This window comes from Myotis nattereri (genome assembly GCF_964212035.1).
Source record: "Myotis nattereri genome assembly, chromosome: 9".
Taxonomy (NCBI): Eukaryota; Metazoa; Chordata; class Mammalia; order Chiroptera; family Vespertilionidae; genus Myotis; species Myotis nattereri.
In genome coordinates, this window is record NC_138084.1 from 32,883,899 (window position 1) to 32,904,461 (window position 20,563).

Here is a 20,563-nt window from a genome sequence, read left to right on the forward strand (position 1 = left end):
TGATGAGTGTAAACTAGAACTTTCATATAGATTAGTGCATTAACCTTCATAACAATTCTATGGCAGGGTGTTATTTTTTCTCCTTTGGCATATGAATAATGAAACCTGGAAAATTTAAGTGATACTGTCTGAAATATGTGATTTTTAGTGAAAGATCAGGAATTATAATTACTAACATTTATGGAGCACTTATGTGTCAGGGACTTTTCTAAGACTTTAAATATTACGGTTGTTGTGAGGATTAAATAAATTATGTGGTAGGTGCCATCAACATTCCTGTTTTATAAATGGGGAAACCGAGGCAGAGAGGTTAAGGTCACACTGCTGGTAAGGAAAAGGAACCAGGATTCAACCTCAGGCATGGCTTTACGTTTGTTCAATAAGAATTAATTCTATATACTTTAAAAATAATTATATTGTAAACTGGGTTGAAATGAACTTTTCACATTTTTTTTTTTTCAATGAAATTAGTGAGTTTTCTAAATCTGGCATATATTAATACTTTCTAATTACCTCTGTACAGATGGCATTTTCCTTAGCATTAAATTCTTTTGTGAACATAAATTAAAACCTGAAACAGGCTTCCGTTATCTTTAAGAATGAATATGGGACTATGCAAACTGATTACTACAGATTAGGCAAATATTTATAACCACATATTACCCCAAAGTACAAATAATTTAGTTCAAGTACATCAGAATAGTAAAATAGTAATTCCGTGATTACACAGTATAGAATATTTTAACCTATGAACAGCAGAGTACACATTGTGTTGGGACCGTTAGCTAAGGTGGCTGAAAGATACTGCACGTTTATTGGTCATTTGATACAATCTGGGTGTGACAGGTACAACAGGTAACTGCATGCTTTATAGACTCCACTTCATCACTCCTGCTAGAGTTGCAACTCATGGTAAGAAAGCCGCAGAGGCCTCACATGGTAGATATATTGATTTTTTTTTTCTGGTTATTAGGGTCAGTTAAGGATTCCCAAGGAATGTAATTCAAAAGTCAAGAAGATGTGTTTGATGTTTTGGAGATAATGAAACATTAGGCTTGTGGGGAAATCAGTATACTCCTACATTGTAGAGAGCCTCAAAACTGAACCTCAAAAAATGGTAAAGATTCTGCAAAGTGGTAGGATTAGTTTTCAAGACAAGAGTTTAAAACACATGAGAAAAGACCATGTTTATATCTTTGAATCCTTGAAAACCATTAAGATCTACTTTGTCCCCATTTCTAGCTCTCTCATTTCTTATCCTCTGCCAGGACTTTTACCCAGTGATGTTTCTAAGGCAATCTTTTTATAGCAGAGTTGAGGATGGTTGATAGTCTTTAAATATAATCTGAGTATAACCTGAATCAGTTAAAAACAACTTCATTTAGAAATAAATTATCGTAGGCTATTGGTTCTCAGGGTTGAAAGGGACCTTGGAATCATAATGTAATCTGTCTTTACCGCTATACTCAAGTACATTCAACCCACTTTAGATAGGCAATAAGCTTTTCTTTCTTTCTTTCTTTTTTTTTTAATATCAGCAGTAAAGGCCAAAAGAGCAGAGAATATACTAAGACCAGAGCAAATGAAACTATTTCTAACTATCCTTAGTCAAAGCAATTCAGATTTCAAACACTGAATGTAGCTTTCCAAATCCTAAAGGGTAGTGAGTGTCTTCAGATGGCAGCTATTAAAAATCTCACCAGTCTCATGTTTCAACTCACCTGCTCATAAAATTCATTGACAATGCCTTCTGTCCATTTCAAATGCAAGTTCCGAACTTTTGCTGGGCCGTTGATATCTGCCAGTTTGATGCACACCTGGCATACTAAGAGGCGGTCATTTTCATTACTCCATTCTATACCATTACTATTTACATCATTGGCCTGTTTTGGAAAAACAGAGTTATTTTAGGTTCCGAGGGCACAGGAGTTTTGTTGTTTCTACCAAATTACCTTAAAATTTTCCTATCCAACTGACAGGCAGGAATTTCAGTAAATGCTGCTTTTAACCTATTTGTGCCATAATATGGACATCTATGGTTAAGTTTCCCTTGAATTTAAAATGTTATTATAATTTTGTTTCAATAGAAGCAGAGACTAAAAAAACATAACCAACCATGGGCTTCCATGTTTGTGATTACCACAGAGGATTACAATTTGTGTGTGTGTGTATACACATAACATTAATATGTAATATAATATGTAAGTATATATATATATGCAAAACATCAATAAATCATATAGAATTGTAACTTTGTACCGCCAAAAAAGAAAATAAGTATCTAAGGAGAAGTTGGCTCTAGCTGTGAAAGACACATGTGATATGGTTTAAAGAAGCTGAGATCTATGGTTTAAAATCCTGACTCAGAAGGACTTGCTAATTTATTGTGTGATACTGAAAATATTGTTGAATCTCCTGGAGTCCTCTTCATCTAGAGCAGCGGTTCTCAACCTGTGAGTCGCGACCCCTGTGGGGGTCAAACGACCCTTTCACAGGGTCACCTAAGACCAATATATAATTACATATTGTTTTTGTGATTAATCACTATGTTTTAATTATGTTCAATTTGTAACAATGAAAATACATCCTGCATATCAGATATTTACATTACGATTCATAACAGTAGCAAAATTACAGTTATGAAGTAGCAATGAAAATAATTTTATGGTTGGGGGTCACCACAACATGAGGAACTGTATTAAAGGGTCGTGGCATTAGGAAGGTTGAGAACCACTGATCTAGAGGATAGAAAAAGCAATATCAAGCTAGCCGAATAGCCATGGAGATTATTAACAAATGAAAAATCCATAATTCATAGTAAATGCTAACATCGCTATTTAAATAAATGGTAATTATCATTATAAGGCAAATTACTATGCCTTTTTTAATAACCCAAACTTCCTTTTGTGAAAAATGAAGTGAATGGGCCAGATCAGTGAGTTTTGAATAGTGTGATGGTAGTTTTTTGGCACCAAACCCTTTTGTCAAAGGAAAATTTACACAGACCACCACTACAGAAAAAGTAGTAAAGGAGAACTCTTGATCGGAGCTCTGGACCTCCTACAGTTTCTTGTGGCGCCTTTCTGAGAGACTTTGGAATAGAAGTCTCTGGGAAACACAGATTTCAAAGTACTTAGTTAGGTAATCTTTCGCCTGTAAAAATCTCACTGCAAACACATAATCAGAGCAGTGGATCAACCAATACTAAAGCTAATACAAATGTTAAGAGGCAAAAGTAGGATGATCATGTGTAATTACAACAATAAAGTAAGGGATACACACAAACACATACACTAAAGAAGTAAAAAATAATGACAAACATAAATGTGAAGGGGATGAGTAAAAATGGTAGTGATTTTAGAACTTAGGTAACGATCAGCTTAAAATAGGCTGCCATAAACATAGCCTGGTATATATGAAGCACATGGTAACCACAAAACAAAAATCTACAAGAGGTATACAAGAAAAAAAGGGAAAGGAATCCAAACACAACACTACAGAAAGTCATCAGCATGCAAGAGAGTAGGAAAGGGACAGAGAACCATGAAAACAATCAGAAAACAATAAAATGGCAATAACTACATAACTATCAATAATTACTTTAAATGCTCCAATCAAAAGGTGAATGGATAAAAAAAAGTAGTACAGATAATACAATGGAATATTACTCAGCCATCATAAGAATGAAAACTTGTCATCTGCCACAATATGAACGAACCTAAAGGCTGTTATGCTAAGTGAAATAAGTCAGACAGAGAAAGACAAATACCATATGATTTAAATTATATGTGGAATCTAAAAAACAAAAGAACAAATCAAAAACAAACTTACAGATATAGAGAACAAACTGAGGGTGGCCAGAAGGAAGAGGGCTAGGTGTAAAAAGTGAAGGGACTAAGAAGTACAAATTCACAGTTACAGAATAGTCACAGGGATGTAAAGTGCAGCATAGGGAATGTAGCCAATAACACTGTCATAACTATGCATGGTGTCAGGTGGGTGCAAGACTATGGGGGATCACTTCACAAGTTATATAAATATCTAATCACTGTGTTGCACACCTGAAACTAATATAATATTGAATGCCATCACTATAAATAAAATGGTTCTAAAGAGAGAGAGAGAGAGGAGTGTGTTTGGAGGACTTTGGCCTAAGAGAGTCTTTTTCTAATTATGAGTTATGAAACAAATATTCATTCACTAGGCCAGTTTGCAGATGTGCCAGAAGGAAACAGAAAAACTCTAACCAAGACTAGAAAGTGTCTGTGGTGCAGATGGCATGGAGTGGTATGAAGGAAACTGACCTGGGCAGCAGGACCCCTGATGAGAGGCACTTGCAGTAGTGAGATTAACTGGTGGTGTGACCACAGAAGAAGCTTTTGAGAACTATGACTCAGTTTTCCTACTTGTGAAATGAGTGAGTAATCTATAGGGTCCTTCCTGGATCCACACTTCATGGTGAAGACCCAGCAAAGGCAAAATAAAGGTGCTATCCCCCCCGCCCCCCGAACGCTGCTCAAGGACCATGTTCCGCTGCTGTGACATGGGGAGAAATAGGGGTTCAAATAACCCAATAGATGCTGTCAGAGGCCAAGACTTCCCTTTTGCTCTGGCTCTGACTATTGCATCAAAAACCCAGGTAGAAAAACATGCCCTTCTTTCCTGGTGGGAACTCCAGCTCAAATCCCACTTGCTTTATGACAAAACTAAAGTGACATCACTACTAAAATTATGATGACTATGCTACTACATACAATAAGTAAAACCTAATGAACACTGACTATTTTGGGCTCCTTTCTAAGTACTTGCATAACTCGTGTATCCCCTCCATAACTTCCTTTTTTAAAAAAAATATTTTTTTTATTATTTTTAGAGAGAAAGGGAGAGAGAGAAATAGAAACATTGATAAGAGACAGTCATTGATCAGCTGTCTCGTGCACACCCCTCACTGGGGATCAAGCTGCAACTTGGGCATGAGCCCTGACCGGGAATGGAACTGGAAACCTCTTGGTGCATGGGATGCTGTTCAATCCACTGAGCCACACTGGCTGGTCCTCTCCATAACTTTCATCTTTATTTTCGCAAATGAGGAAACCAAGGCATAAAAAGCTTGGGTGACTTGAGTTAGGTCTTACTAGTTAATAAGCTGTGGGGCTGCCACTTGAACCTTAACAGGCAGCTGCTGTCAGTGCTGCTCTGGCACCACCTCTTACACGCTACTTGGTCACATCTCTTTTATTGTCTTGTCATATTACTCCTTTGCTTAAACTCTTCAATAGCCCCACATCCCCTCAACTACAAGATAAAATCAGCCCTCCAAGAACTGTCCCTGGCCACCCTGCCCGGGTTCACATTGCTCCCCTGTCTACTGCACTGAGGCTCCAGACATGAGGAGTCATTTGCCTTCTCAGAGTGGACCATGATTCCTCCCTCGCTGTTTCTTTTGCCCAGTAACCAGCTCACGTCCATGTCATCTGGCAAAAGTCCTGATCAGATTTCAGGTCTTGCCCAGGGTGAACACTCTAGGTGGACACTTCTGACTCTTCCAGGCAGAAGGAGGCACTCCCTGCTAGGTTCCTCCACATTCTGTTTGCACATCTCTCTATTCTAGGTCTGAGCACATGGCAGCAGAACTGCCTGCTCACACCTGTCTGTTTCCCCATCAAACGGGAAGTATTACGGCATCTTATTTATTATTGTGTTCCCAGTGCCCAGCACACAGTGGGCTTTTCCATAAATATTTGTTGGGATATTTATTGCTAGGTAACTTAGATTTGTATGTCTTCCCAAGACAAAATTTAGATCCTAAATCCTTGGAAGACAAGGATGACTTCTCCCCTAGGGTAGATGTCCCAGGGCTGGCAGCATTGCTGGTGCTAAGTAAGTATTTGTTTGGTAATTGGATAAATCAACAAATACTTCCCAGAAAAGCTTTGACATGAAATGAGTAAAAAGGAAATCTTGATCCATTTATCAGAAGAAACATTTTTTTGGACATTATGCACAGAAATAACCAGTGGGGCTGAAAATAGTAGATGGTGAGAGACAAATAATTTCAGGAACAGAGAGCAACTAAAATGTTAAACAGGGAGCATAGCTTTCAAATTAGGAAAACACACTTGATAATAATATAAGATTTATTGATATTTTGTTCAATGAGAAATCTGTCTCCAAATTTTTTTTCTTGAAGTTGAACTATTTATATTAAACCAAAACTACTTAATGCATCAATGCCATTGACCGACCTTTACACTAAACTCCAAGAAAGAAAATGCTCCCAATAGACCATTAAAACAAGCTTTTTTCTGTTATTTGTTTTCTCTTTGTCTGATTATATGCCAATAGTTTTATAGTTCTACAGACTGCAAAGTAATGAGACTTCTGACCCTGAGAAAGTAATTTTCATTTGACAGGTATAAATCTTAGAAAGTATTACTAAACCACAGAGGCATGTCTGAACAATGACAGATTCCCTTGTTACTTTTTTTTAAAGGAAATTGTTGGTTTAGGAAATTCCAACCCTAGGAAGCATTCTTTGTGTAAGAAGATGCTGAATAATAAACCTACTTTACAAGCATGTGTGCTGTTCAATGGCAGGAAATGAAGAGTAAATAGCACAGAAGTGAGGCCAGTAATGGGAAAACATCTAAGTTAAAAAATAACTTTTATAGGGTACAGTTGGTTGGATCATCATCCCTTACAGTCCAGTGGTTCTCAACCTTCTGGCCCTTTAAATACAGATCCTCATGTTGTGACCCAACCATAAAATTATTTTCATTGCTACTTCATAACTGTAATGTTGCTACTGTTATGAATCATAATGTAAATATCTGATATGCAGGATGGTCTTAGGCGACCCCTGTGAAAGGGTCGTTTACCGCCAAAAGGGTCGCGACCCACAGGTCGAGACCCACTGCTGCCTTACACAGTGAAGTTGTGGGTTCAATCCCCAGTTATGGCACATACCTGAGTTTCGGGTTCTATACCAAGTCAACAGGGGAGGTGGGTGTATATAGGAGGCAACCCATGATGTCTATCTGTCTCTCTCCCTCCCTCCCTCTTTTCCACCTCTTCCTCTTTAAAATCAATAAGCATATCCTTAGGTGAAGATTTTTTTAAATGAGAAGAAAACAATAGATTCCTGCCAGCAAAAGAAGGGGCATCCTTCAGGAATCTAAAGCAGTGGTTTTCAACACTTTTTCACCCCAAATGTCTGGGGCATAGAACACGCTGATTAGTACCACTATCCCACGAGGACAGGGATTCCTACCTCTTCGCTCCTTATTCTTTAGCACAGTGAGGGCATATTCTCAAGTGGAAGAGTGGTGAATACTCTCCTACACCAGCCAAAGACTAATATAAAGAAGGTGTTATAGGTGTGGTGCAATAGACATGACTGGCTTCCATGAAGTCCATCTTTAATTTCATAAAAGGCCTTCCTTGGCACAGTACACAACTTCCTCAAATCTGCCCCTAAAAACTTTGGACATAATTGATTTGTCACTGTGTGAAAGTTACAAGTCTGTGTTGGAGAGGAAATGTAGTGAGCAATAGTATTTTAGAATGTGTTATAATAATAAAAATACTGTTTTAAAATACTGGAATATGTAATATCTTACAGTAGATATTTATCATGACTTCATGAACAATATTAATTCTAACTTAATATTAAATAATACTTCCATTTAGTAACACTGACAATAATGGTTTCCATTTCTGATACCAGGCATAAATTACATAACAAACCTTGGCAGTGAATTCAGCAAGGAAATCAAAATGCTTCTTAAGGTCTGTGGCAAGAATTGCTTCAATGACTAAAAAGCGAAAGCGCTTGAATTCCACATGATCAAGATTAAGAAGGAAGTTGAATTCTGGGCTAGAAAGATACAGGCTCCAAGCTGATGCAGCGTGATGATTCTCCAGAACAGATCTGTCGTTGTATAAAACTGCCTAAAAAGGAATAAGAAAAATGAGGTAGGCATCTTAAAGATATTAAACTTTTAATAATAAATAAGAGTTAGGATCAGATTGGAAGAATACAGTGAGTAACAGCTCTAAGCCATTGGTATTTTAATTCTGTGAAGGGTTGTGATACTTTATAAATGAGTGGACCAAAGTGCAAGGTAAGGTACACCTTTCCTGCATGCTCAGCTAGTCAGTGAAAGGGCAATTGGTTTTCCAAGTTCATCATTTTTGCAAATACCATGCTGCCTTCCAAGAGATGGAAAGTTGGTGTTTAAGGTCTACTTCATGAAACCAGTAAACCTTCTCAGATAAAGCTTAGTCCTTAGGGATATAGAATAGGCTTGGGATACATTTCTTCAGCTAAAATGGAATCAAGCGTGGTGGCAACAGAAAAGAAGCAGGAGTACAGTCTAGGGCAGCCGTGGGCAAACTACGGCAGGCCGGCCCGTTTGAAATGAATAAAACTAAAAAAAAAAAAGAAAGAAGACCGTACCCTTTTATGTAATGATGTTTACTTTGAATTTATATTAGTTCACACAAACACTCCATCCATGCTTTTGTTCCGGCCCTCCGGTCCAGTTTAAGAACCCATTGTGGCCCTCGAGTCAAAAAGTTTGCCCACCCCTGGCTAGGGCCTAGGCTGAGGCAGGCCCAGTGTCTGAGAAGGACACATCCTACACTTCCAACTTGTCACAGTGGCTGGGAATAAGAAGTATGAAACAGGTAAAAGCACAAATCCTTTGGTTCAAGTGGTATGGCACTATTCACTTTTTCTCCGCCTCTTCCTCCTCTAAAAATTAAGCAATTTTTAAAATCATTAAGCATAGTAATTTAAAAAAAGATTTTAACAAAACATTTTATTGTGGAATATAACATGTATGCAAAAATGCTAAAACTTGAATAGTACAGTTTAACAAATGCCCATGTAACCAATGGTGCTGTCAAAAATACAACATTGCTGACTCCTTGGAAGCTTCATTTGTACATCTTTCTTATCACAACCTTCTTCCTCCCCACAAAGATATGCATCCCTAAATAATATATTCAGTAGTTTAGTTTTGCCTATTTTTAGACATTACATACAAGGAATCAACTTTGGGAATTGCTTTTTTGTAAAATTTTAAGGTGTAATTGGCATACAACATTATATTAGTCTCAGATGTACAACATTTAATATCAGTATATATATTGAGAAATGATCACCAGAATAAGTCTAGTAAATATCAATCACCATACATAGATATATAATTGTTTTTCTTGTGATGAGAACTTTTAAAATATTCTTAGAACTTTCAAATATGCAATACAATATTATTAAATACTAGGGGCCCGTGCATGAATTTGTACACCTGGAAAGGAACTGTGGGCCGCAAGGCTGCGGTGGGCACAGGGGTGGATCTCGGCCCATCCTCCGCGCCCCTGCCTGGCCCCTCCCACTGCAGCCCCTGGTCCTGCCTCTGCCGCGCACACCCCTGATGGCATGGAGTGACTGGGGCTGGCACTGAGCCATCAGGTGCGAGTGGCAGCTGCCACCCCAATGGCTCCTCAGGAGCAGGGGGAAGTGGAGAAGCCCTCAGGGACGATTGGGGCCAGCTGATGGTGCCGAGTGATTGGGGCTGGTGATGGGCACCAGCAGTGGGTGAGGGCGGGGCTGGCACCAGCAGCAGGTGTGAGCGCTGGGTGGGACTGTGGTGTGCGGGAGCAAAGAAATTTCAGTAACCACCAGAGGCTTGCCCCAATTACAGTGACTGGCGGTGCCCTGCCTTGGTCTGGTGTCCCCACTCATCTGCTCCACCATCCTGCTGCCGCTGCTGCCTGCCATGTTCTGCGTGTGCCCCTGGTGGTCAGTGTACGTCATAGCGACCGGTTGTTTGGTTGTTCTGCCGTTCAGTCTATTTGCATATTAGGGTTTTATATATATAGATACATAGATAGGCGCCATGCTGTACATTACATCCCTAGAACTTACTTATACCTGGAAGTTGGTACCTTTTGACTCCATTCACTCATTACACCTTTTCATTGCTGTCTCCTTTGTGTGATTATATGGCACAGTACTATCCATCATGCTGCATTTGTTCATTTGGATTATTTTCAATTTATTTCTATTATGAATGTATAATCTATCAGATTATACTGCTATGAATAATCTTGTATATGTATCCTGGCACATGCATTTGTATAGGACATATGCACAGGAGTATATTTAGGGGATTGTACAAGTATGTAGCTCTTCAACTTTACCAGATAATGTCAAACTGTCTTATGTAGTATATGAGAGTGTCTTTGTTCCACACATCAGTACTTGATATTGTTAGACTTCTAAAGTTTTTTTAAATTGTTAGGTTTCTCATGTTGATTTTAATTAGCATTTCCCTGCTTACTAATGAAGCTAGGATGGTTCTTGGTTGTTTGGATTTCCCATTTTGTTCGTGCTTATTCAAGTTTTTTGTCCAATTTACAATTTAGTTGTCTTTTTCTTTTTTTTTTTTTTTTAATATATTTTATTGATTTTTTACAGAGAGGAAGGGAGAGAGATAGAGAGTTAGAAACATCGATGAGAGAGAAACATCGACCAGCTGCCTCCTGCACATCCCCCACCGGGGATATGCCCGCAACCCAGGCACATGCCCTTGACCGGAATCGAACCCGGGACCCCTCAGTCCGCAGGCCGACGCTCTATCCACTGAGCCAAACCGGTCTCGGCTAGTTGTCTTTTTCTTACTGACTTTTAGGAATTCTCTGTATATTCTGGTTTCTATTCTATTGTTGGTTGTGTTGCTTGTACTTTTAAAAAAAATTCTCTGTATATTCTGATTTCAAATCTTATGTTGGTTGTGTTGCATATACTTTTTTCCCCACTCTGTGCCTAGCCTTTTTAACATTCTTAATAGTGTGTTTATGGATGTTCTTAAATTAAATGTAGTGGAATTTATCAATAAGTTTCTTTTATGGTTAGTGTTTTTCTTTCCTGTTTAAGGAATCCTTGCCTTCTGGGATTTTGATTGTTGGTGGCACTGAATTTTTAAATAGACAATTCCTCTTAAATTGATTTATTTTGAAATATTGATGTAATCTGTGACCATGGACTATCTCTTCATTCATTTTTTAGTGTATATAAGTTTTATGTTTTCTTGACAAAATCTTGCATATTTTTGTTATTTATTTCTAGGTACTTCATATTTTTGGATGCTATTAATAATAAAGGCTATCTTTTAAAAAAGCATTTAATTTTCTAATTATCAGAAGCTGGTATTTAAAAGTATAATTATATTTGCCCTGGCCAGTGTTTTTCAGTGGTTAGAGTGTCAGCCATGGCACTGAAGGGTTGCAGGTTTGGTTCCTGGTCAAGGGCATGTACCTGGGTTGCAAGTTTGATCCCTGGCCCCAACCAGGGCACTCAGGGCTCCTGCAGGAGGCAACCAATCAACATGTCTGTTTCACATTGATGTTTCTCTCTGCCTCTCTCCCCACCATCCCTCCCTCCCTTCCACTCTCTCTAAAAATCAATGGAAAAATATCCTCGGCTGAGGATTAATAAATAAACAAATAATAAAAGTATAATTATTTTTATATATTGAACCTTATGCCTAGCAATCTTGCTAAAATTTCTTTTTACTAATTTATTTGAAGATTTAAAATTTTTTCAACTTGCACAATCATTATCTAAGATTGATAAGTTTTGTTTCTTTTTTTTTTCCAGTCTGTTTCTTTTACTTCTTTTTCTTGCCTTACTATACTGTGGTTAGAATCTATAGTATTATCTTGAATTGTCAACATACTTGTCTTATTATTAATATCAAAGAGAAAGTATTCAGAGATTCACTACTAAGCACATGCTACTTTGCTAAAGGTTGTTTTTTTTTAATGACACCCTTCACTGGATTGAGAAAGTTCTCTTTTATTCCCACTTTGCTAAGAGTTTTTATTAGGAATCAATGTTGAGTTTTAGAAAATGTTTTTTCTATAGTCATTGAGGTGAAATAATTTATAACTTTAACCTGTTATGGTGAGAATTTCATTGATTCATTTTTGTTAAATCTCTTGCAGTCTATGATAAATCAACTTGTTCATGGTTATCCTTTCTAAATATTACTAGGTTAGGTTTGATAAAATTTTTATTTAAGGTTTTTACATATGTGTTTGAGTGAGACTGCCCTGTGATTTTTCTTTTTTGTATTATCTTTGTCAGATTTTAATATCAAAGTTTGTATATTGGTAAGCCAACTGTTTTTTCATTATTGCCCCACTAACAAGACTTCTTAAATAATTTTTCCTAATCATTCCCATGAAAATTTAATACTACAGAAGTAATCTATTTGTCTATGTACTATAGGCATATTTTATGTGCTTTGAACATAAAAAGAGTAAGATTTTTTTGCCCCCTCCTCCTTCACCAACCAATTTTAATAAGCATAGTAATTATGAAAAGAACTTACACAGCTAGTGCTAAAGGCTAGGGATAAAACTAAAAACTCATCCCTGTTTTCATAGAGCTTCCTGTGTAATGGGAAAGAAAACCAGATGAAAATAGAATATAATCTTGGTTAAAGTACATATTCTAAGAGTTTAATTGGTTTTATGTATTATTTGTGAAAATTAGCTACAGTCTATATTTAAGCATCAATACTTAACAGCTTTTGATTATTTTTTACACTGTTTGATTTTATGTAAGCAATGATATGATTTAAACTTTGTAATATAAAGGCTGAAAATAATCTAAAGGCTCATCAATAGTCAAAGGGATAAAGATGTGTGTATAAGTTAGACAATAAAATACTATCTGGTCGTAAGAAAGAAATCCTGCCACTGAATGACATGAATGGATCTTGAGAGCATTATGCCAAGTGAGGTAAGTCAGAGAAAGAAAAATAGTGTATGATATCCCTTATATGTGGAATCTAAATAAGCTGAACTCACAGAAACAGAAAGTAGAAGGGTTGGTTGCCAGGAACAGGATGGGAGGAAACTGGGGAGATGTTGGTTAAAGGATATACTTTTCAATGACTCTGGTTTTGCTCAGTCATTGATATGAAAGACGAAACAAACAAAAGAGTCTGAGAAACCTAAACTTATGTCCCCTTTTGAAACACACACACACACACACACACACACACACACACACACACACAAGGAAACATTTAAAAATCTTTAGGTTAGAGTCATAAGATTGAAGAGGTAGTAGTTATGAAAAGTGAAAAGTCTTGGATTAAGAAAGATTGTTTCGCCAAAACCGGTTTGGCTCAGTGGATAGAGCGTCGGCCTGCGGACTGAAGGGTCCCGGGTTCGATTCCGGTCAAGGGCATGTACCTTGGTTGCGGGCACATCCCCAGTGGGGAGTGTGCAGGAGGCAGCTGATCGATGTTTCTCTCTCATCGATGTTTCTATCTCTCTATCTTTCGCCTTTCCTCTCTGTAAAAAAAAACTCAATAAAATATATTTAAAAAAATAAATAAATAAATAAATCACTGTGCTGCCAACCACGTTTTTTTTTTTTTAAAAAAAGAAAGATTGTTTCATAAAAAAAATATAATATTCCTGTCTTTAAAAAAATCCAAGAGGTAGTAAATAAGTCAGGTGTTATAGAAAACAAACAGTTTTGATGAACAGCTGCCAACTTGGGATTCCTCTACCCTGAAGTTTGGGCTTGTTCTAAAATTTCTAGTAATCCTATATTTTCTAAGGTCCTTTTCTCAGTTATCACCTTTGTTTTGCTAAAACACATTTTTAGGTAACTTTCTGAGGATGGATGGGACATGGTTTTTAGATTTTTTGCATATCTGAGATTCTCTATTTTGCACTTAGAGCTCTGCTGTGGCTCAGCTGGAATTAGAAATCTAACTTAAAAATAATCCCTCTATGCCAGCACTCCCTAGCTCTTCCAAGTTTTACATTTCCTTGCACTTACATCATAATCATCTCCTCTTTGTCTCTCTCACACAATTTATTGTTTTTCAATAAATAAGTAAGTAAGTTCCATGGGGGCAGAATATTGTGGTTCTATTTTGTTCAATAATAATGCCTTGAATAGTGCCTCGCCCACAGTATACCCCCAATATTCCTCCGAATCAATGAGGAAATGAATTCCCTTGGAATTTTAAAGACTTTATTCCAGAACCATCTGTCATCCATTGTTGCTAAAATATAATGCCAGTTGGATTTTTTGTTCTTTTACAAGTGTGTTGTTTTCATCCACTCAGAAATAATAATAAAAAGTCTCGGTTCTGAAATTTTACCATGCCATACCACGGGTAGGTTTGGGGGATTTTCTTCTCCCACCCCTCAACTGATGAACACCTCAACCCAAAGACTCAATTGTTTCAGAAACTTCCAATAGTCAGATCTTGACCTAGTCCCCTATGCCTTCTTTTTTCCTTCTGTATACTTTCCATGTCTTTATCATTTTAGTCTGTATTCTAGGAGAGATGGTCTGACTTTACTTCAAATGCTTATATTGATTTTTTTTAAAAAAAATTTTGCAGTATCTTTAGCTTCTAAGAGCACTGTTTTGTTTTGTTTTGTTTTTCCATAGTTTCTTATTGCGGATGCAGTCTTTTTCAAATTCTCTGAGAACTTTAAAAAAACATTCAGTGCTTTTCTATTCCCTAGATCAGCAGTTCTCAAACTGTAGGTCGCAACCCCTTTGGCGGTCGAACGACCCTTTCACAGGGGTCGCCTAAAACCATCCTGCATATCAGATATTTACATTACGATTCATAACAGTAGCAACATTACAGTTATAAAGTAGCAACGAAAATAATTTTATGGTTGGGTCACAACATGAGGAACTACATGTATTTAAAGGGCCAGAAGGTTGAGAACCACTGCCCTAGATTAACCTGTATTCACTTAATTCTGTTCACTTTAGCCTTTTTTTTTTTCCTAGCTACCGATTAATGTTTGGAAATCCTTGGTTTTCTGTTGATATAAGAAAATGAATTCTAGATTGCAAGCGTGACTTTCTTCTGCACTATGTGTTTTATTGCTGAGTCTCTTCTTTAATTGGGAAGGATGTGAATGTGTTCAGGACCTGCTACCTAGCAGGTTTTGCTTTAGAATTACCAGACTGGGTGTCAGCTGTTCAGCTTCCAGAATGAGAAGGATTTACTCTGGAATACTAATACCCACGCTAGTATTTCTCTCCTGGCAGTTTCCTTTAGTATCTAAGAGCTGACTTTTCTGCCTGGAGGTAAAGGCAGGGCTGCAGCAGGTTTGCTTACAGGCATGTCCACAAGTGCGAGCGAGCCTGTGTGTGCGCGCACACGTGGGCAGGCACAAAGGCATCTGGACTTCCTCTAGAGTTCCACTTAGTCTGTAGCCCCAGCTAATATACTTTCATGTCTCAATATTGAGCCATCTGTTTTTCATTTTCTAAAAATAGTATACAATTCTTTAATCTACTGGTGGTTATACCCTCCCACATTGAGCTTCATCCCTTACTGTCATTTTAATCAGGAGGAAGGGGAGACAAATGCATATGGTTAGTCACCATCTTGATCCGTATTTTGACTGTATGAGGTTTACAAGTCCCAACTTGAAATTTTATTTCCTTTTACCCTAAATCTCATCAAAATATTAATACCTCAAGCACTAATCTCCTTCTTTTGCCAACTTTTCATTTGGAAATATCTGAGAAATCTCAGAATTTTAATACTGACATCCTCCCAGTTTAAACTTGACTATTTACCTCTTTCATGGAAAAGATTCAAAGTAATCCTCCTGTCTTCCCAGCATACATTCTTTACCATGAGAATGAAGAGGAATACTTAATGGTGGTATTGTATACTGCTGTCACTTTTTATAATACACTGGAGCGATGATATCTTTTACTAATTATGGCTTAATTAGACCCACTGAGCTTCCCAAGATGAGAGAACCTATTTTATTTACCTAATAAACACACTAAGCCTCAGGCTTTCACAAAAGAGTCCTTATCTCATAGGTGCTAGCTGAGGCAGGTGTTAGGCATTTCATTACTCTGGGAAAAACTGAGTACATTTCAGACAAGCTAGTGGTGCTGCAGAGCAAAGAAATCAGGTGTCCTTCAACATTCAACAAATATTTACTGAATGTCTTTTGTGTCTGAGGTACTACTGGTCTAGGTATCTTCTCGCCTAATAATAGACGAAGATGCTAATTGACCGTACCTTTGCTGTGCTAACTAGCCAATCAGGAGAGTATGCAAATTAACCTAACAAAGATGGCGGCTAATTTGCATACATAGGCTCCAAGCGGTGGAGCGAAGCCTGATGGCCCGGGGGCGGAGCAGCAACGGCCCTGGAGTGGCAGAGCAGCGAGGCCTCACGGCCCTGGGACAGGCTCCGACCGGAGCCCGGTCAGAGTGAAGGCCTGGGTCCCGGGTGCCAGAGGAAAACCGGTGCCGGCAGCCAGGGGAAAGGAAGGCCTATTGCACGAATCTCTTCATGCAACAGGCCTCTAGTCTATATAATAAAAGCCTAAGCGACCTCTTAGAACAACCGGTCGCTATGATGCACACTGGCCACCAGGGGTCAGTGCGCTTCCACAGGGGGAGCGCTGCTCAGCCAGAAGCTAGACTCACGGCTGGCAAGTGCAGTGGGGCTGGCGGGAGCCTCTCCGCCTCCATGGTAGCACTAAGGAGCAGTGAGCCAAACATTAAGGAGCAGTGAATAGGCAGGTGATAAGGAGTGAGAGATCCCGGACTGTGACTGGGCGCTGGCTGAGATAAGGGACACCCCCCCCTCCCCCCCATCTTCCAGTGCACGAATTTTGTGCACCGGGCCTCTAGTTAGGGAATAAAAGAGACAAAAATCCCTGCCCTTATGGAATCTTATATTCCACTGAGGGAACACATATCATAAATGGGCAGAATACAGAATATCTAAAAGATCATTGCTATGGAAAAAATAAAGCAGGGAAGGAGCATAATGAGTGCCAGGAAGGAGTTTCTGAAATTTTAGATGGAAGGACATGACAAAATGAGCTGCATGGATATGTGGAGAAAGAGCACCCTGGGCAGGGAGGACAGAACAGGAATAGGCTCTCGGGGAGGGTACCTAGGTACAGGAGAAAACAGCAAGGAGGCCAGTGAGGCTAGCCCTGAAGGAGTACGAAAAAGGCAGACTTCATGGGGTTTAAATCAAGTAGTGCCTTCTGCGCTATCCTAGTTACTTACTAGGAATGTGGTGAATGTCACTGAAGGGTTTGGAACAGAAAGTGATGTAACTCAACCGAAACAGTCACTTTGGCTGCTGTGTGTGGAGAACAGACTGAGGGGGAGCAGGAAGTAAGCAAGGCTGTACCTTTTTGGTAGCTGAACTCTCTAATCTATTTCCGTTGCATTCCAGAGCTTCCCACTGCTTCACCTATTGGCAATTCTTTTTCTTTTTAATATATTTTGTTGATTTTTTACAGAGAGGAAGGCAGAAGGATAGAGAGTTAGAAACATCCATGAGAGAGAAACATCCATCAGCTGCCTCCTACCCACCCCCTACTGGGGATGTGCCCACAACCAAGGTACATGCCCTTGACCGGAATCGAACCTGGGACTCTTCAGTCCACAGGCCGACGCTCTAGCCACTGAGCCAAACTGGTCAGGGCTACTGGCAATTCTTAACAATGAGAAGTTAGGAACTAGAACAAGTTTTGAGTATAAACTTTATAAATTATAACAGTTTTTTAAAAAAATTCTCTGCAAGTGAGAGAGGTAACTCTAGAATTCATTCATTTTTAATATCCTGAAGGAAAAGTAATAAACAACTCTGACTCACCTACACTCAAAGCTAATAAAAGCAGAGAGTGGAAAAGAACAGTGAGTCATTTCTTTCTATGCGATTATGTAGTTCAGGAGGCTCTCAAATACATAAAATGGAAGAAAACTTTCCATATGTTATCTCCTTTTACTCTTAACCATATCAGGTACATATTTTGAGGGTCAGAAAGATAAGGCTGATTTGCCTAAGGTCACAGAGCTAAAAAATAATAACCAGAATCAAATACATGCCAGTCGCCGGGACTGGTTTGGCTCAGTGGATAGAGCGTCAGCCTGCGGACTGAAAGGTCCCAGGTTCGATTCCGGTCAAGGGCATGTACCTTGGTTGCAGGCACATCCCTAGTGGGAGGTGTGCAGGAGGCAGCTGATCGATGTTTCTCTCTCATCGATGTTTCTAACTCTCTGTCTCTCTCCTTTCCTCTCTGTAAGAAATCAATAAAATATATTAAAAAAAAATACATGCCAGTAGATCCCAAGACCAGTACTTTTTTCCATTGTGCCACTACTGCCCAAGTTTGACTCACAAGATTTGCAAAAATTATTAAGTATTGGGCTAGAGAGAATGGGCACTGATTTTTGCAGAATGGTACTGCAAATGAGGAAATATGTGCTCCTTAGTGGGCAATTTCTTTGAAAGAACAAATATTAGGTTGAAGTTTATTTTTTTCAATTAGTTACCTATGGAAATCATGAGCTTTTAATAGATAAAGTCTTAATGGGGGAAATGAATCACACATCACTTTTAACATTCTCCACCCACTCATCTCCGAATCCTACTCTTATTGTGGCTAAAGAATATCCCCTCTGTTTTAAAGTGAGAATGTGTGAAAGGGATAAAAGTGAGAAAAGGAACACAGAGAATGGCTACAGAAGATGAAAGAATCAGAACTGAGGTTTAAATACAGAATGACAAAGTGTAAAAGGTGAATTCACTCTCTGTAAGGCTCGCACTTAGACAAAGAATATAAAGGAATCAGCTGCCCAAACAAACATGCACACTAAATTCTACTTAAAACCAAGTACTTGGTTCCAAGTCCCAATGCTTAAAACTATTACAATTAGAGTATCCATTTGTTGGGAATTCCTATCTGCTATGCAAATTTTGACTGTACAGGAATCGTGCACCTTCTCGGCTGTACTGGATACAAAAATGAGGTGGTACCAGAAGAATTTTTACACATATTAATATATTCAGAGTTAAGAGATTTAGAGTCTGAGTATTAAGGCATGTTTTAGACCAGTGGTTCTCAACCTTGGCTGCACATTAGAATCACCTGGGAATCTTTTTAAAATCCTGATTTCTGGGCCTCATCCTCCGGAAATTCTGTTTCTTTGTTATGGGGTGGGGCCACAACATTAGTAACAAAGAAACAGAATTTCTGGAGGATGAGGCCCAGAAATCAGGATTTTAAAAAGATCCCCAGGTGATTCTAATGTGCAGCCAAGGTTGAGAACCACTGTTTTAGAGGAAAAGAAGACAACAACAGAAATAACAGTTGCTCATCATTATAGCTTCTAGGCATACAAAGGACCTTGCCAGAAGGAAGAGTGAGTCTTACATTTTGATCAAAGGCAAAAATACTGAAAACAAGAACTGCAGAATTTCATAAAACAATGAGTCACTCTTTCATAAACATTTTCTTTTCTAATTGAAGGAGACTGTCCCCCCTAATTCTTTAGTACACGTCATGTCAATGTCATGTGTTAACATCCAATTCCATGTCGAGGTAATGGCCATATGATTAAACTGGAGAATGATATACAAAAGAATGCATAAAATGATTGTAAAATTCCAGAATCACTCTTTAAACTTTCCGAAAAAGTATTTCCTACCTGAGGGGCATTTGTAGCCACTAGAAATGCATTTGTCCGCCCTGGGTGGTCGTAATCATGCATGGCAGCTGCCACATACAAAGCCATCAATTCCAAGGCAGGAATGTTTGAAGACAGGCAGCCATAGCTCTCATCTGGGATTGAGCAGCTCCTCGAAGAAATGTAAGCAACCCGCCCAGGGTTCATTCTATCACCAGACTCTGAGGAACAAGCAGAAGCAGCATTAGACATATAACCTCCTCACAATGAGGCTAAGGAGGGGACTCCCCATAGGCAATATGATTATCTTATGTTTACTTACTATGAATTAGTTTCTATTTATAAACAAGGACTTAAAACAATAACAAGCCATCCTAACAAGTGTTAGGGGGATCTCACTGTAGTTTTGATTTTTATTTCCCTAATAATTAATGATGCCAAGTATCTTTTTGTGTACCTGATGCCATGTAGATGTCGTCTTTAGAAGAATGTCCAATTTTTAATCAGACTGTTTAACATTCAGAGCACTGGGCAGCGTTGTGGGCCTTTGCGATGCTGTTTTAATTAAACAGTGGGATTGCCCTGGCCCGCAGCAGTTCTAAGTCGGCTGCTAGGCGCTGCGCAGAACCGCGGCCCCAGGGCGGTTCTGGGGGTGGGGGGGGGGGGGGATGGGGGGGAGCCCTTCGCACGCCGGGAGGGGGACCCTCAATGCGACCCTGGGCTACTGGCGCCCGCCGAGCTCTTCAGGGGCGGCCGTGACGCCCACCGCAGCTGGGGCGATCCAAGGGAAGGGCCTGGCTCGCGTAGAGAGTCACTGCCACTGGCCCCCAGGTGTCCGGGCCCCCATGGGCCCGCGGGGAACCTCCCCGCCCCACCGCAGCCACCAAGGTCTCGCCCCCCATCCTGCCCCTGAGCTGCGCGGACGGGGTCAGGGCGGGGTCAGGGCGGTGGAGGCACAGGGCCGTGGGGACGGGTCTGGCACCCAGCCCCACTTCGTGCCCCAGCCCACCCCACCCAACTCTTAAGAGCCAATCC

At 39.3% G+C, this 20,563-nt stretch overlaps 2 protein-coding genes across 5 annotated transcripts in view; one reads left to right on the forward strand and one right to left on the reverse strand.

The window, feature by feature from the left end:
• Positions 1-20,563, forward strand: part of PSMA1 (proteasome 20S subunit alpha 1) — a 289,029-nt gene that overhangs the window by 12,602 nt on the left and 255,864 nt on the right. The window lies entirely within an intron of this gene.
• Positions 1-20,563, reverse strand: part of PDE3B (phosphodiesterase 3B) — a gene marked incomplete at both ends in the record, with an annotated part of 154,320 nt that overhangs the window by 3,736 nt on the left and 130,021 nt on the right. Inside the window, 3 exon segments of the mRNA XM_081098860.1 lie at positions 1,722-1,883; positions 7,747-7,950; positions 19,550-19,749. Coding sequence (XP_080954986.1) covers positions 1,722-1,883; positions 7,747-7,950; positions 19,550-19,749 — 566 coding nt within the window.